General features: G+C 39.7%; 1 protein-coding gene across 1 annotated transcript; it reads right to left on the reverse strand.

Moving 5' to 3' along the window:
• Positions 1–8,085: 8,085 nt before the first annotated feature.
• NGRN (neugrin, neurite outgrowth associated) lies at positions 8,086–15,009 on the reverse strand. Its single transcript, XM_027851516.1, has 3 exons — positions 14,825–15,009; positions 10,223–10,333; positions 8,086–9,822 (listed from the first exon to the last, which is right to left on the reverse strand). The coding sequence occupies exons 1-3, from the start codon at positions 15,007–15,009 to the stop codon at positions 9,192–9,194; spliced, it is 927 nt and encodes a 308-aa protein (XP_027707317.1). The 3' UTR covers positions 8,086–9,191.
• Between the last annotated feature and the right edge of the window lie 348 nt (positions 15,010–15,357).

The following is a 15,357-nucleotide window of genomic DNA, read 5'->3' on the forward strand; positions in this document are numbered from 1 at the left end:
AGGATACTCTCCATCCTGGTTGGTTTGTTTTTTTGGGGGGGGGGGGGGGGGGGTTGTTTGTAGTGGGGAAAAAACCACCGAAAATGATAGCCGTCTCCACTGCCTCTCTCGATTTCTGCAACACTGCTTTCTCCCGGCCCTCCTGCCCTTCCTACTACTCCTCGGTCTTTTCGTAAGGGTCATCCTCCACCTCCTGCCCTCTTTTCTAAAAGGGGCATTTTCCAGTGGCAGATCCTAGTCCTCTTCTTCATTCGATTTTTGTGCAGGTGAGCAGCACTAATTTTTCCTTTAGAATCTGACATCTTTCAAGGCTCAGCTCGGGTGCCACCACCTATGAAGTGTTTTTTTTAACCCCTTCCTGGGGGTCACTGCTCACTCTCAAATTATCTTTTATGTATCTGTGAAATGAGGAAACTAGCCAGTGACACCTCATTGCATTCTCCAATCCATCTCTTTACATTTTGTAGCTTCCCAGTAAAAGGTAAGCTCCTTGAGTCCAGGGACTATTTCTCCTTTTGTCTCTGTATAGCCAACACCTTTCATATAGTAGATATTTATTAGTAAATACTTGTTGGATTGGATTGATTTAATCTACTCCTAAAGGAGTAGATTAAGTGTCATCTTTATGCAAATCTCTATGTCCAAACATAATCCCCTGAACTCGAACTATGTGTCATCTGCCTGTTGAACATTTCCTCCTAGATATCCTGTTGGCATATTAAAAACAAAACTGGTTATCTTTCTCCTTAAATCTGTTCTTCCAAACTTTAAGGTTGAGGGAATCATATTTCTACTTAATGAAATTGCAAAATCATGTCAGTTTAACCTCCGTAATATCTCTCATCTATCCCCTTCTCTCCACTCAGGTGTACCACCCTAATCCAAACACTCATCATCTCTCTCCTAAACTGGCATCAGCCTCCTAACTGGTCTTCCTACTATCGGTTGCCAAAATAACCCAATGAAGAGGTTGCCATGTCATCTTCATGCTCAAAAACTTTCAGTGGTTTCCCACTGCCTCTAAGAGAAAGAAAAATTTCTCATCTTAGTTATTTGAGGCTTTTCACAGTCTGAATCCTACCTACCTTTCCATTATTATTTCATGCTGCTTCCCTTTAGGAAGTCTCTATTTCAGCCAAATGGATTCCTAGCAGTTTCTGGAACTCAGTCTTCCCATCTTCCAATTTCACATCTCCACAGTCTCTCTTGCATGAAATGAACTTTCACCTCTCAGAATTCTTATCTTTCTTCAAAGCTTAGTTCAGGCAACACTCTTCTATTGCAAATCCTTCTTGATTCCCCAGTTGCTAAGATATTTATTCATTTGTTTACTTGTCGCACTGTGCTAAAATTTGATAAAAGTGAATTGAATTCCAAGGCAATGCTTTAAGTACAAGTATTGAAGATACTTCTAAGAAATACTTTTTATCTTTTGGACAGGTTAGTCAAATGCTTTGAAAATAATAAAACATTAGATCAGATAGACCTAGCTCATTTGTAATCTGGACATTCTGTTTTTAATAAATAGCCTATTAGACTCAATTCTATTTTCAGCTGAATACAGTCCATATCAGCTTTGCTTTGGGATGTAAAATGTTTTATAGCATCACGATACCAGGTGGATGGTTGGTAACATTGCACCTGAGGGTAGAAGATGATAGTCTTTCTAAGGCTAGCTTGTAAAGTATGTGGTAACTTGTAGAATGAAAATGATGGGCCTAATTTTATCAAATAGTATCAAATGTTATGAACTTGAAGCACTTTTTATCAATTGCTAAGCCTTGACTGATGCCACTTCAGTTTCCTACACTATTCTGTTTATACTTTTGTTGCTTTAGGACCTCAGAAATTTTCACCCAAAAAAGTACCTATTTATTTTTACTAGAGGACATATGTGATAGGCCAGAATAATTGCATAAAAGATTAACTTCAGGCAGAGAATGACCTCTAGTGAAGGATATACTTTTTGTCCTCCTTTCCCTAAGAGTTCGTTGATTTCTGTGGTTCATTCTTCCAACTGAAGCCCTATCAATTTTATATGTCAAGAGCTGCCATCCTTTTTCAGTCCCTGTACCTTTTGGCTTTCAGTAAATCTTTACTATACCCCCCCCCCGCCTTTTTTTGCGCTTTTTGGTAAGACAATTAGGGTTAAATGACTTGCCCAGGGTCATACAGCTAGTAAGTGTCAACTGTCTGAGATCACATTTGAACTCTGGTTCTCCTGACTTCATGGCCAGAGCTCTATCCACTGCGCCACCTAGCTGCCCCTTTTCAATATGAAAAGAAAGAAATTCTAGAGTTTTATCATGTATATGTATGCAAAATAAGATAAATATTCATTTTCATAAAGAAAACTTTGGGACATAAATTTTAGTATCATAAATTTGTCACATTTGTTTTTTTTGTCCACAATTTTTTTTTCATGATTACAACTTTTAGAATATTTTAATAAGATATTATAGTTATTTGCCAAATAAACAAACTTTTTGTATCCCTTGGGTGTACATGTACCCTAGGTTGGGATGTAGATTGTGATATTTTGTTTTAAAACAAAATGAAACAAAATCCTTACCCTCTGGCTCCATTAATCTTTCTTTGCTGGACCCCAGGAAGGTAGAGCTTGGCCCAAGGAGAAGACAAAAAATAGACCTGCTTGACACTTTGTTTAGTGCAGGGAACACAGCTTTTTAAAATACACATTTCATTAACTTTTTAAGTGGATTCTTTGACTAAGAGCTCCTACCCAATTGGGTTTATACCCATTAAGGTTTAATGACAGCAAGAGAAGAGCAATATGAAGAAAAATATCACAGCAGGACTATTTATAGTAACAAAAGCTGGAAACAAAATTATGTATTTTAACAGTTGGGGAATGGCTAAGTAGACTGTGGAATATGCATGTCATGGAGTATTGCTGTACCATGAGACTGAATAGAAAGATTTCAGAGAAACATGGGAATACTTGTATGAAGTGGTACAGAGTAAGGAAAGCAAAGCCAAAGGAAAAATACACAGAATGACTTTATGCATGTTCAGACTGGGGAACTCTTAGTGTGAGGAATTCCACCAAGGCAAAAGTTGACAACTCGGTATATAAGTCCTATGACTTGCCCGAGGCTAAAGAGATTAACTGACTTGTCTAGTGCCATTCAGCTAATCATGGTCAGAGGTGAGATTTGAACTCAGGTCTTCCTGACCCAAACTCATAAATCTGTCCTGCTCTGCCAGCAAAACTAATGTCAAAGACAACCTATGATGTTGGTACCAAATATTGAAGTTGAAACTTCTATCACTTGTTTGTAAGTAAACTATCAAAGTAGAAAGTTGACATGCCCTTGCTTAACTTTCTCTGGGGAATATGCTTTTTAAGGATTTACTTTATTTTTTGTTAGGTAGTAACTTTTGTGTCAAAACAAAATAGAGAAATAAAAATGTTGTTCAAAATACAAGTGAATAAAGAATACATATTGTTCACGTTATGTTAGGACAGGAGTTCTTAATTACAGGGTCTATAAACTTTTAAAAAAAATTTTGGTAACTTCCAATATAATTGTTTTCCTTTGCAATCATTATTTTACGCAATTCTGTTCTTATCATAAGAAGGGGTCTGCATGCTTCACTTGACTGCCAGAAGGGGTCCATGACCCCAAAATGGTTAAGAACCTCTGATCAATATTCATGTTTTGTCAAACAATGCAGATGAACAATGAAATGGGCCTGGTATTAAATAGGAAGGAGAGATCAGGTAAGAATACATCTAGGAGATGATGTAATACTTGAGGATCACAAGGTGCTCCCTTATGCCAAAGCCCATCTTTTGAACACCAGTGGTGATACTATATATGCCTGAAAATCTTGAAACACTAGCTCTCTGAAGACAAAACTGTTGAGCCCAAAATACGCTAGAAAGACGTGTAAGTAGGCTGTATCCTATTACCAATAATGACTTGGGGAAATGAAATGGCATAAGACTTCATTAAATTTGTAAGTTTGACTAGAAAAGGAAATAAGCCAATCATGTAATGATGATAAACACCAATAATGTTACACTGGTAATCATAAAAGATAAAAAGCTAGTATCACAGACCACTTTGACAGTCTAGTGGAGAATCTCAGAATGATATTTTTAAATGCATAAGATAAACCACATAGGATTACAAAGGAAAACAATTACATTAAAATACTATTATCAATTTTTTTTTAAAGTTCATGTTCCCAAGGTTAAGAACCCTGGACCTAGAAGAAGGCCTGTAATAAATGCTGAATAAATCCTTTATGGAAGATTTTATGAAAAGACATATATCAGAGTCGTACAGGATGAGAAGGCATGGATAGGTTGCAGTCTGCGTTGGTGAAGAGTGCCAATGTTGATGAGATTGTGGATCCATTAAAGCAGCACAACTTAACATTGAACTTTCTCGACCTAGAAGTAAATCCTTGAAAAAGCTTAAAAAGAGGGGGGCAGCTAGGTGGCGCAGCGGATAGGGCTCCAGCCTTGGAGTCAGGAGGACCCGAGTTCAAATGTGGCCTCAGACACTTGATACTCACTAGCTGTGTGACCCTGGGCAAGTCACTTAACCCCGATTGCCTCACCAAAAATTTAAAAAAAAAAAAAAAAAAGCTTAAAAAGACCATAACATCATAATTTCCTCCCTCATCTTAAGTCTTTTATTTGATGTGTGACTTAGCCCAAGCAAAATCCATTTGTCTTTTTAACATCCAGAATTGGTAAGGAAATGCTGAGATTTCAAGAGACAGAAGTGGTGATTTTGATGATCATATCTTCCTTGCTGGTTTATAAACAAAATTATGCTGATATAATAGTCTTGAAAGAGTATGTATATACACATATATACACACATATATCAGACAAAAATACTATTAATAAAAATATCTCATTAATTTGTTATAGTTAGCATTTATAGTGTTCAAAGGTTTGTAAAATGCTTTATGTAAGTTATCTCATTTTATCCTTATTTAGCAGAAAGTGCATTGGACTAGGAAGACAAGTCATTTGTTTTCCTTGGACTATTCCACAACTGTAAAATGAGGGAGGTGAGGTAGATTATTTTTAAATTTCTTTCTAATTCCATTCAAGTATTTTTAAAAAGTAGATAGACCAGCATGACAGGCACTATGTTGGATGCTGGGATCATTGTTCTTTGTTCTTCATTTTCAGAGAGGACCAATAACATCACAGGGTAATGTCTTCACTTGTATGTGAATTGAGTTTAAGTGAGGCAAAGTTGCACAAAGTCATCAGCCTGACTCTCTCTTCCAGAGTCATCTAAGTCCAGTGGCGAGACAAAAGTCAAGATGATTGTCGATGGCCCAGGATGCAGTGGTGGCCTCTTCGATGTCTGACCAAGCTCTGAGCGCTCTGCAGTGCCTACTTCAGCTGCCTTCCTGGCCCTTGAAACACATTGTTCTCATCCACCCCTTCCACCAGGGGAAGTCTTCACATGCTTGGGATAGACATCACCCTAACTCAGTGACAGGTTCGTGGCCTTCAGTTACCCTCAACCTGGTTTAGTCTGTCGTCTGAGACAGTTTACCCGGGTGAAGCTGCTGTGCATGCTACAGCCCCTTGGAGCCAATGGTGAGAGTTGAGTGCCAGATGGATAGCAAAGGTGGATAAGTAGCCCTGAAAAGGGTTCCCTCTTAGTCCTCCTTCAACCCATATACCCCTGCTGGGGTCTTAAATACAAAAACAAAGCAGTATCTGCTAAGAAATTATACTCTACTGAGTTCTACCATTCTACAATTTTGTTTTGTTTTTTAGGTTCCCTCAAGTCCCTATGGATAAGCCTTATGCCTTTGCCTTTACTGTACAGTCAGCAAATTCCTGCTCATTCCTGTACCCTAGAGATTGACCCTGGTCATAAAAGCTGGATAGCTTCCCTACACTGTGGTACAAAAAGGGGCAGAGCCAGGTAGGCCAGGACACTGATTTTCAGCAATCTTAAGTATGCAACATTCGAATGGCATCTAACAGACTTGACACTATAACCCTATCTGTGTAGTACGTATATGTATATACACAGATGTGTAGATATATTCATATTTCTATGGATAGCTAACCATAGAAATACATATCCATTAATAACACTATAAAATATATTCTATAGGCATCTAAATAAATTTTAAAGATGTTCTTTTCTCAAATGGTATGCTATGAAATATAGCAAATCATTCACATATCTTAATTCCCTTTGGGTATTAATGGTATAAAATCATTTATTTTCCCAATTTTTAAAGTCACATAATCCAATATAAATCACAGTTTACTCTGTTAATCATAAATGGTAGAATGGTGTGGGGAGAATCACTGGGTTCAAATAACAGCTGTGCTGGTTACTAATGTGACCTTGTTTTGTCACCTATAAGATGTGGATAATAGGTGCACAGAAGTTTTGATAACTAGCCTAGTTAAGTTTGGAGAGATTTAACATCTAGTTAACCACAGGGCAATGACTTATTCATAGGTCATAGAAACTGAGATAGGCACTGCTAAATAAAATACTCAGATAAGGGATTTTGAAATACTGAAGTGAGAAGGAACAGCTGTCTCAGATATATGCTATATTGACAAGAATCCCCTGAAAAGGCAGTAGAGCCAGTTATTCATTAATATAGTATACTTTGCCTTAAAGCTTGCTCAGATGCTTATAGGATTCCCCAATCACTGCAATGTGCAAAAATAACTTCTGCAGTAGCCTACTGGTGCATCTGCCCACCTTGAGTCTCTCCCCACTCCAATCCATTCTCTGTTCGGCCACTAAAGTTATTTTTCCTAAAGCACAGGTCCAATTATGTCATCATCCCCCCCACTCAATAACCTAGCTCTTTTCCAATCTTCTTATATCTTACTTCCCTGCCATGTACTCATTGATCCTGTGACACTAGCTTCCTAGCTATTCCATGAATAAAAACAGCATCTTTCAGCTATGAGTATTTTTTCTGGCTGTTCCTATGATTGGAATGTTCTGCCTCATCTCTACTTACTTATTTCCTCTAAGTACCAACTAAAAGCCCACATTCTACAGGAAGCCTTTTCCCACCCTTCTTAAATATAGAATCTTCCCTCTTTTAATTATTTTCTATTTATTCTGTATATGGCTTGTTTGAACATACTGGTTTGCATGTTGCATTAGATTGTGAGCTCCTTGAGGGCAGGGACTGTCTTTTGCCTTTTTCTATTCCCAGTTTAGCACAGTGCCTGACACATAGTAGGTGCTTAATAAATGTTTATTGACTAAGTATTTTCTCATAAAGCAAAGCAGTCCTTCATCACAGCCAATTTTCTATAAGCATTATTTACTTTTCTACCTTACTGAGACTGTTCATGCCAAAATAGTATTCACTTTTAAAACTATTTTTAAGCGATTAACTATCCATCTTCTCCTTAGAGGAGAGCAGTATGATACAGTGGAAGGAACCCTGCCTGGGGAATCAGGAGACCTGGGTTCTAGGCCTGTTACTAAATAGCTCTGTGACCTAAAGCAAGTCACTTATTTGGGCCTTAATTTTCTCCTCTGAAAATTAGAAATAATATTTTGTCTGAAAGGAATATGGTTGGGCCAAATTATCTCATGATCTTATGACCTTTAATTCTAAAATGTGAGATTATAGGATTATTGTCTAGGACTGTTATTTAAATCTTTTACTTCTTACTTTATATTTTATATGTAACATAAAATATAATAATTATGTAATTTATAAATTATAAAAATATGTGTATTAAAATATATAACATGTTTTATGTATTTAAATCATTTACTTTTTACTTTTACGCGTGTGTGTATTCATATAAAGGTTAATGTAATTCAGTAGAATGAAGTATTTTTGAAAGATTCAGTAAACAATAATTGATTATGGGCTGTGTGGGATAAAGGTAGTATAAGACAAGAAATTATACTGATGGTTCTGAAGCTTCTGCCCTACCAGGATTACTTCTTCTCAGATCACCTTCACTTCTTCTTTTCTCCTCAAAATCCTCTACCCAGGGCCCATTAAGTCTCTTCAGTGTCCTACTTCACAAAAAAAAGAATATAGGCAAATTATAACCAAAGAAAACACATTAACTTACCTTCACCGCTTTATTGTTAGCGAAGTTGATTTGCAGAAAATGTGGAATGATTCTTACTTCTTTCAACAGATCTATGTGTATCCCATAGATACACTGTGGCACTGTGGCAATGCCCAAGAGAGAAACCCTAACATTTGCATTCAAATGCCTAAGAAGAAACTGGTGACTTTTCTGTCCTTTGTGTTTTTTTCTTCTCCTGCCCCGCTTCCAACCTCACCAGTGTATAAGGACCTGCTTTCGTGACTCCAAGCAACACTTTGACAAATTATCCTAATTCTTTAAATGTCATCTAATTTTTCATACAAAACAATTCATTAATGTATTGAAGCATTTTATTTTTCATACAAGGAAACCAGTTCCTAATAAGTTCTAGGCTGCTTGGGTTATAAAGTGAAAAGAAAATCAAGCCAATAGGCAACTTTCTACTATTCTTTAACTCTACATCTCAGGACCACAGACAGAGCCTTAAAATTGTTCATTGAGCCAGAAGACAACCCCTCACAACATGAGTGACTTTATTGTAACATCGAAAGGGTAAGTTCCCTACGTCCCTGTACTTTAAGACCCCGCAGTAAAGATGAATGTGGTCCAGAGAATTTTCAGTTGAAGATGCACATCTGTTCTACAGCCACTACTAATTTTGTAATAACTCTACCAGGGATCACTGGTTAGTAATAACAACACTTTAAGGCTTGCAAAGCACTTTACAAATACCATCTCATTTGATCCTCACAACAACCCAAGAAGGTAGCCATGTCTGAGGTGAATCTGAACTCAAGTCTTCCAAAATCAAGGTCCAGTGTTCTGTCCATAGTACTACCTAGCTGTCTACCATCAAGAGGTCAAGAGGCAGAGGCACCAACAGTTTTGTTCTATCACATAGTTGCCATACATGGCTTACCATTTTTGGCATGCTGAAGTCCAGAATCTCACGGATAATTCTTTTATTCCAAGTACTAGAGCACTTCCCAATCCAGAACTACTAAACAATATGTAGCAATTTGGGACAATAATATATTCAATTACAAATAAAATACCAAACTTGTAGCACTGTTCTTCCTTCCTGCTTGGTGATACTCTCACAAATATGACAAATTCCTACTCAGATCCTATAAAGAAAGTTTCCATTGCTATCAAAGAATTCCCTCCCTTTCTGAAATACTTTGCTGCTAAACTCCTTAACATCCATCTCTGGTTCCTTTACCACTTCTTCCTCCTTACTTAGCAGCCCATCAGTGTGAGACCCTTCTGGTCGTTTTTGTTTCCAGAGTGAAGATGACATGCTTTGCTTTTCTCTATGATCACCCAAGGCTGCAACTAGAGTGGTATGCCTCTCCCTCCCCAATTTCTGAGACACTTTTCCCCTAAACTTCTGGCTTCTTGGAGTTTTCCAAGCCTGAGGATTCTTCTCTTTTTCCTGTAAAGCTGAACTGTAATTTTGGCCCTTATGACAGAGGTGTGGCAGGGCCTCACATCTTGATATTGACATTGATCCTGAGACTAGATGACCTGTAGAGGTTGGCAGTAGTGGCTGCTCTTGTAAAGCCAGTTGGGTCTGTGGATGGTGGGTATTCCTAGCTTTACTGAGGATCTTCTGATCTTGCTTTATTTCCTGCTTCAGTGTGGGAACAAACTTACTCTTTAAAACCCTTCTGATCACATCAGTGCTGACTCCAAAGCCTTCAGCTAATCTGGGAACTGACCAGTCCTCAGAGAATTCCTTGTGTAAATACCTAGAGAGAATGGATCAAATTCTAAGCTGTGATGCAGACTGGTGTCAGCAAAATTCATGGTCAAGAAAGAATTAATAAGGCTTCTGAAAGCACAAAACAAGATCTTTATATCTAATCCCAACCAAATAGGCTCAGTGAAGAGGGAGAAATGGCTTCCTCTATCCTTCTATGACTATGGTACCACCTAAACAACCTCAGGACATACAGATCCCAATTTTAAGCCTTCCTCCATCAAGCTCTCACAACACTGGAAGAGTAACTATATGCCCTAAGCCCTAAAAGGCTTCAGCTCCATGGTCTCCCAGAACCATGCCCTATTCCCACATGGCCTTAGGTTTCTCATCAGGATTCTGACCCTGAGGACATCAGAGTCTACAAAAGACAATACAATTGTCCTTACCGGATTTGCTCCATGGCGTTCCTACTCAGGATCCTTTGTGGGGCACCTGAGGCTTCCATCTGTCTGCAGATTTTCTGGAATCGAATTTCTTTTTTCTGTTGTTGCAGAGCTCTAGAAGAGAAGAACAGATGGTAAAAGACAGATTAAAGCAACATGTCCTCAAAACAGTGCGCTGCCTCTGTAAACACCCAGTCCATCTCCCTTCATGCCTCAGGCTTGTTCACCTGACTCATTCAGGTCATTGCACAGCTGTCCAGACATGCTAAGAAAACCTCTTCCTTTGCTGAACTTGTTCCTTATACCTCTTTACCTATTTCTGCCTACAGAATTTCTACCTATTCATCAAAACCCAACTCAAATGCCATTTTTCCCATGGAATTTTTTCCTCAGGTTTCTCTTTCAGAAATATCTCTCTTATTTGAACTCCAGCATCATCCTTGATGATTCTTTTGTGCACTTCACATATTCTATTGTATGACAGTGACTTATGTTTCTTTGCCATCTTTACTAAGCATATTCATTCAGCAAACCTTTAAATGCATGCACAATATTGTGCTCGATACTAAGAAGATAAAAAGTTCAGGTAAGACACAGTTATCTGGCCTCCAAGAGCTCAGAGCATAGTAGGGGATCATATTTAGCACTGGAATGGACCTTAGAGGCATCTAGCTCAACCTTATGTTACAGATGAAGGTGCTCACGCTGAGATAATTTTTAAGGGATTTGCTTATAGTCACACAGGTAATAACAGTCACACAGCCAAGATTTAAACATGGTCCCTCTAATTCTAAATCCAGAACTCTTTCCATTTTGCTAATGCATTAAAGAACTGTAAAATAAAGTGCTATATGAGGCACAGTTTGTTACCTGTGACAGGAAGGAGAAAGACTTGATGTAGGAAGTGACATTTGAACTGGGATTTATAGGACAATTCAAGGAACATATCTGTACAGCTGAAAGAGGCCTCTAGTCCAACCACTTACAGCTGGGGAAACTGAGAGCGACTTGCCCAAGATTACATATTGTAATATTTGAACCAAAATCCTTTGATTACAAGTCAAACCTTCTTTCCATGGGATAGAAAGTCAACAGGTGAAGAGGAGAGACATTTTAGGGAAAGAGAACAATGTAAGCAAAGAAAGAGGTAGGAAAGCATAAGTCTGGCGGGGAGATGGATAGTTGCTCAGGTTGGCTGGACAGTAGGCATGCCAGCCACCAAGTGGTACATTGTAAGATAAGCCTGGAAGGAGAGGTGGCACCAGACTGTAGAGGGCCTTGAATTCAAAGCAAAGAGTCTGAACTTTATTCAGAAGATACTCACAAGTCATTTTAGATTTTTCAACAGGACAGTGACATGACTTCATCTATAAATAAGATTATCTTGACAGTGATAGAAGATGAATTGGAGAATTGATACTAGAAGATTTTTTAAAAAGCTATTGCTCTTATACCAAAATGTTCCTAAAAGCACTTATTATAAGAGTAAAAAGCTGGAAACAAAGCCAGTCATTTGGGGCTCAGGGTAATGAAGCTGGATCAAAAAGCAGAATTTCAAAGTTTTACATTTTGAAGGTGGTATAATTCCAAAAGGTGGTAAAGTCTAAGGTGCCACCATGCTAGTGTGCATTGAAAGTGAAATTGCAATAAACTATATTAAGTAGAGGAGTCATCAACATGAATATAAGTCCTCAATGAGGATTGCAGAAAATGGTGGTGAAGGTTCACAGCATCAAGGATAAACAGAAGGAGAAATAAAGAGCCAAGGAGACTAATATTTGAAGACTTAGAAGCAGCTATGAGACAAGGGTGAATGTCCTCCACTGGAGAATTGTAGTACATGAATGGATTCTATTACATCCACTATGCCATGAGAAAATAAACAAGGAATTCAGAATAACATAGGAATATTTGTATGAACTGATGCAAAGTAAAGAAAGCAGGAACGGAAGAATAATGACTGAAATATGTAAATGAAAACAACACTAAAAAATTCAGATTCACATGTGATCCCCTACTACGCAGTTTGTTACCTGTGACAGGATGGAGAAAGGCTTAATGTAGGAAGTGACATTTCAATTGGGATTTATAGGACAATGTGAATTCAGATTAAATAAACTGATTTTGTTCTCAGTACTTTTTCTCTCAGTAGAAAGGTGGGAGGCTACTGGTATGGACTGTTTCGTGAACCATCATAGGCAGTTCTATCAGTTTGTTTTGCTAAGATCTTTTTCTTTGTTAATTGAGAGGGTTCTTTGAATGAGGAGGCATACTGACTGTGGTGTAGAAAACCCGAGGTATCAAAATAAACATTTTAAAATAGGTTTCTGTAATAGTCCAAGAAGGTAGTAAAGACAGCCTCTCCTACAGAGGCAGCATGGAGAATAAAGGAACAAAGGGATCCAAGAGACGTTCATGAGATGGAAATGACAGGAGTTGGTAACTGACTTGGTATGAGACATGAGACAAAAGGAATTCCAAGGATTTTAACTGAGTTCATGATGGTGCCACAAACAAAAACAAGTCAGAAGGAGATAAAAGTTTAAGTGAGAAAAAACAAATTCAGTTTTAGAAATGCTCAGTTTGTAATACTCATGTGAAATCAACATGGTTGCCCTATAGGTAGGTAGGGATGTGGAGTTTATAGCTCAGAGTACTAGCTAGAATTAGATATAATAATATAAGTCAACTTTGTACAGGTACTAATTGAAACCATGACAGTGTATAAGATTGCCCAAGGAGAAAATGTAGAGAGAAAAGGTAAGAGAACCAAGGATAGTTGTTGGGGGGGGTACTTCCACATTAAAGGTTTTAGAGGAGCCAAGAAAATTGAAAAAGGAGAGGCAGGAGTAAAACCAGGAAAGTAGAGTACCAAGTATGCCAACACTATCAAATGCTGTAGATAGGTCAAGGATAGTAAGGACTGGAAAAAAAATACACTGGATTTTGTGATTCAAAGAATCATTGTTAACCTTTGAGGAGTTTTAATAGATTGTTGTAGGAGCTGAAGTGAGATTATAAGGATTTGCAGAAAGTGAATAGTGAAGAAGTAGAAATAGACAACTTTTTCCAGAAACTTATCAGTGAAAAGGAGAAAAATGGGATTACTAGTAGATAGGATAGGAAGATCAAAGGAAAGCAACAATTTTTCTTTGAAGGATTCAAGAATGTTTAATTACTGAACATATAAGATGTAGCTATTGTAAGTAGATGGGAAAGAGCCAGTAGAAAAGGCAAAAATGAAGGTGATACAAAAGGGAATGACTGCTGGCACAAAGTTCTAGGAAAAGTACAGGAAGAAAGAGAATCAAGGAAGGTGATGGAGGAATCAAGTCTTAATGAGGAGCAGAGACAACAATTACTCTGTGGCCAGAAGGAAGGACAGAGTGGTGATGCTGACAAGTTATGAGGAATGAAGGCAGGCACCTGACAGAGCCAACACCAGATGACTTCAATTTTTTTCAACGAAGTAGAAAACTGTCACTCATGTTAAGTATGGGAGGTGGGAGTACAATTTAGGGGGAAAAAAAAGTTTGAAAAAGTCAATGACAATGAGACAGGGAAGCTGAGAGAAGAGCGTAATTGTTGAACAGCAGCTATGGTTAAGTACCACAAATCCGTGGTGACTAAAATCAGTTTAATTTTGTAATTAGCTTGGAAACACTAATGAGGAATTGAAGGTTGGTACTAGCTTAAAGTCAGGGAGACAAAGGCTTCTAGGATGCTAACATAAAATGTTAAAGTGTTAGGCAATGGGTTGAAGGCTCCCTAGAGCCGTAAAATGAAGCCAAAGTAGATGAGATGAACTGAGAGAATAGGGGGGGTCACCCAAAAGCAAAGAATAGATTTAGTAAGAAAAGAGGCGTGACTCAGGGTAATGAAGGTGGATCAAAAAGCAGAATTTCAAAGTTCTACATTTTGAGGGTGATATAATTCCAAAAGGTGGTAAAGTCTAAGGTGCCACCATACTTGTGTGCAATGAAAGTGAAATTGCAATAAACTATATTGAGGAGACATCAACATGAATATTATGAATATTGAAGTCCTCAATGAGTATTGCAGAAAATGGTGGTGAAGGTTCACAGCATCAAAGATAAACAGAAGTAGAAATAAAGAGCCAAGTAGACTAATATTTGAAGACTAAGAAGCAGCAATGAGAGACAAGAAGCGGGGTAAACGTCCTCCCCTGGAGAAAGGTGAAAGACATGCAACTCCTCCCTCGGGAGAGAACAAGATTTCAGCGCATGGGAGGAGGCTGACAAGTTGGAGGCCACAGACGAGCAGATTCTGAGCCCCTCGAAAGCTGAAGGCCCGCGTCACTCGGTCTTCATCTTTCCCCAGGGCCAAGTCCTCGCACACCGTGGCCGTTACTACAGTCCGTCCGTCCATCGGTCGGTCGGTCGGCCTGCGCGTCCTCGCCTGCTCCTCCTCCCTCTGCTACCCTGCCTCCCGCTACCAGGCGGCTCCGAACACAGCGCTCGTCACAAGGAAGGAGGCCGTGGCTGGCTCGCAGCCCCAGAGACGCCAGAGCCGGCCGCGGGACCACCGGGCTTCTCGGCAGGAGGGGACCCAGACGGGGAATGGCCACAGCCGCGACCTTGGTACCTCTCCAACTCTTGCAGTCCCCGCTCCGGCTCCCAGTCCGAATCCAGGTCATGCTCATCCCCTAGGCCAGGTCCCGGCGTCGGGCCGGTCCCGGGTGGTCCCGCCACACCGCGCACCCCGAGTCGAGACAGCAGGGCGGCGGCGCGGAGCCGCGAGGCCGCCAAGAAACTAGAAGCAGCGGCCATGACGCCGCCACGGTCAGGCCCGACGGAGGAGTAGAAGGAATCGGACCTGCGTCACTCACGGCGCTCAGACAGGACAGGAAGCGGAAGGGGCCGGCTCGATACCGAGCCCACCGGAAGGCCGCCTTGTACGCCACTGGTACCGCGGGAGGGGGTCCGGAACGTCCAGGACCACCGCGACAGAGGGAGGGGGGTCGAGTGGCACAACGCTAGTGTGTCCGGGACGTCGAGGAGAGAAGCTGGGGCTCCGTCGTGTGGTTCACAGCCCAGTTTCGAGTGTCAGGTGAGGGGGCTAGAACTCAGAGGCTAGGGTCCTCTAGTCCAACCCCTGAAACGCGAGACGCCGGGGCG

Source organism: Vombatus ursinus, unplaced genomic scaffold (genome assembly GCF_900497805.2).
Source record: "Vombatus ursinus unplaced genomic scaffold, bare-nosed wombat genome assembly UNPS02009205.1, whole genome shotgun sequence".
Taxonomy (NCBI): Eukaryota; Metazoa; Chordata; class Mammalia; order Diprotodontia; family Vombatidae; genus Vombatus; species Vombatus ursinus.

Coding starts and splice junctions, on each gene's coding strand:
- NGRN (XM_027851516.1), bottom strand. CDS start 15,009: ATGGCCGCTGCTTCTAGTTTCTTGGCGGCCTCGCGGCTCCGCGCCGCC. Junction 10,334..14,824: donor GGACTGCAAGAGTTGGAGAG/GTACCAAGGTCG, acceptor CTTCTCTTCTAG/AGCTCTGCAACAACAGAAAA. Junction 9,823..10,222: donor AACGCCATGGAGCAAATCCG/GTAAGGACAATT, acceptor CATTCTCTCTAG/GTATTTACACAAGGAATTCT.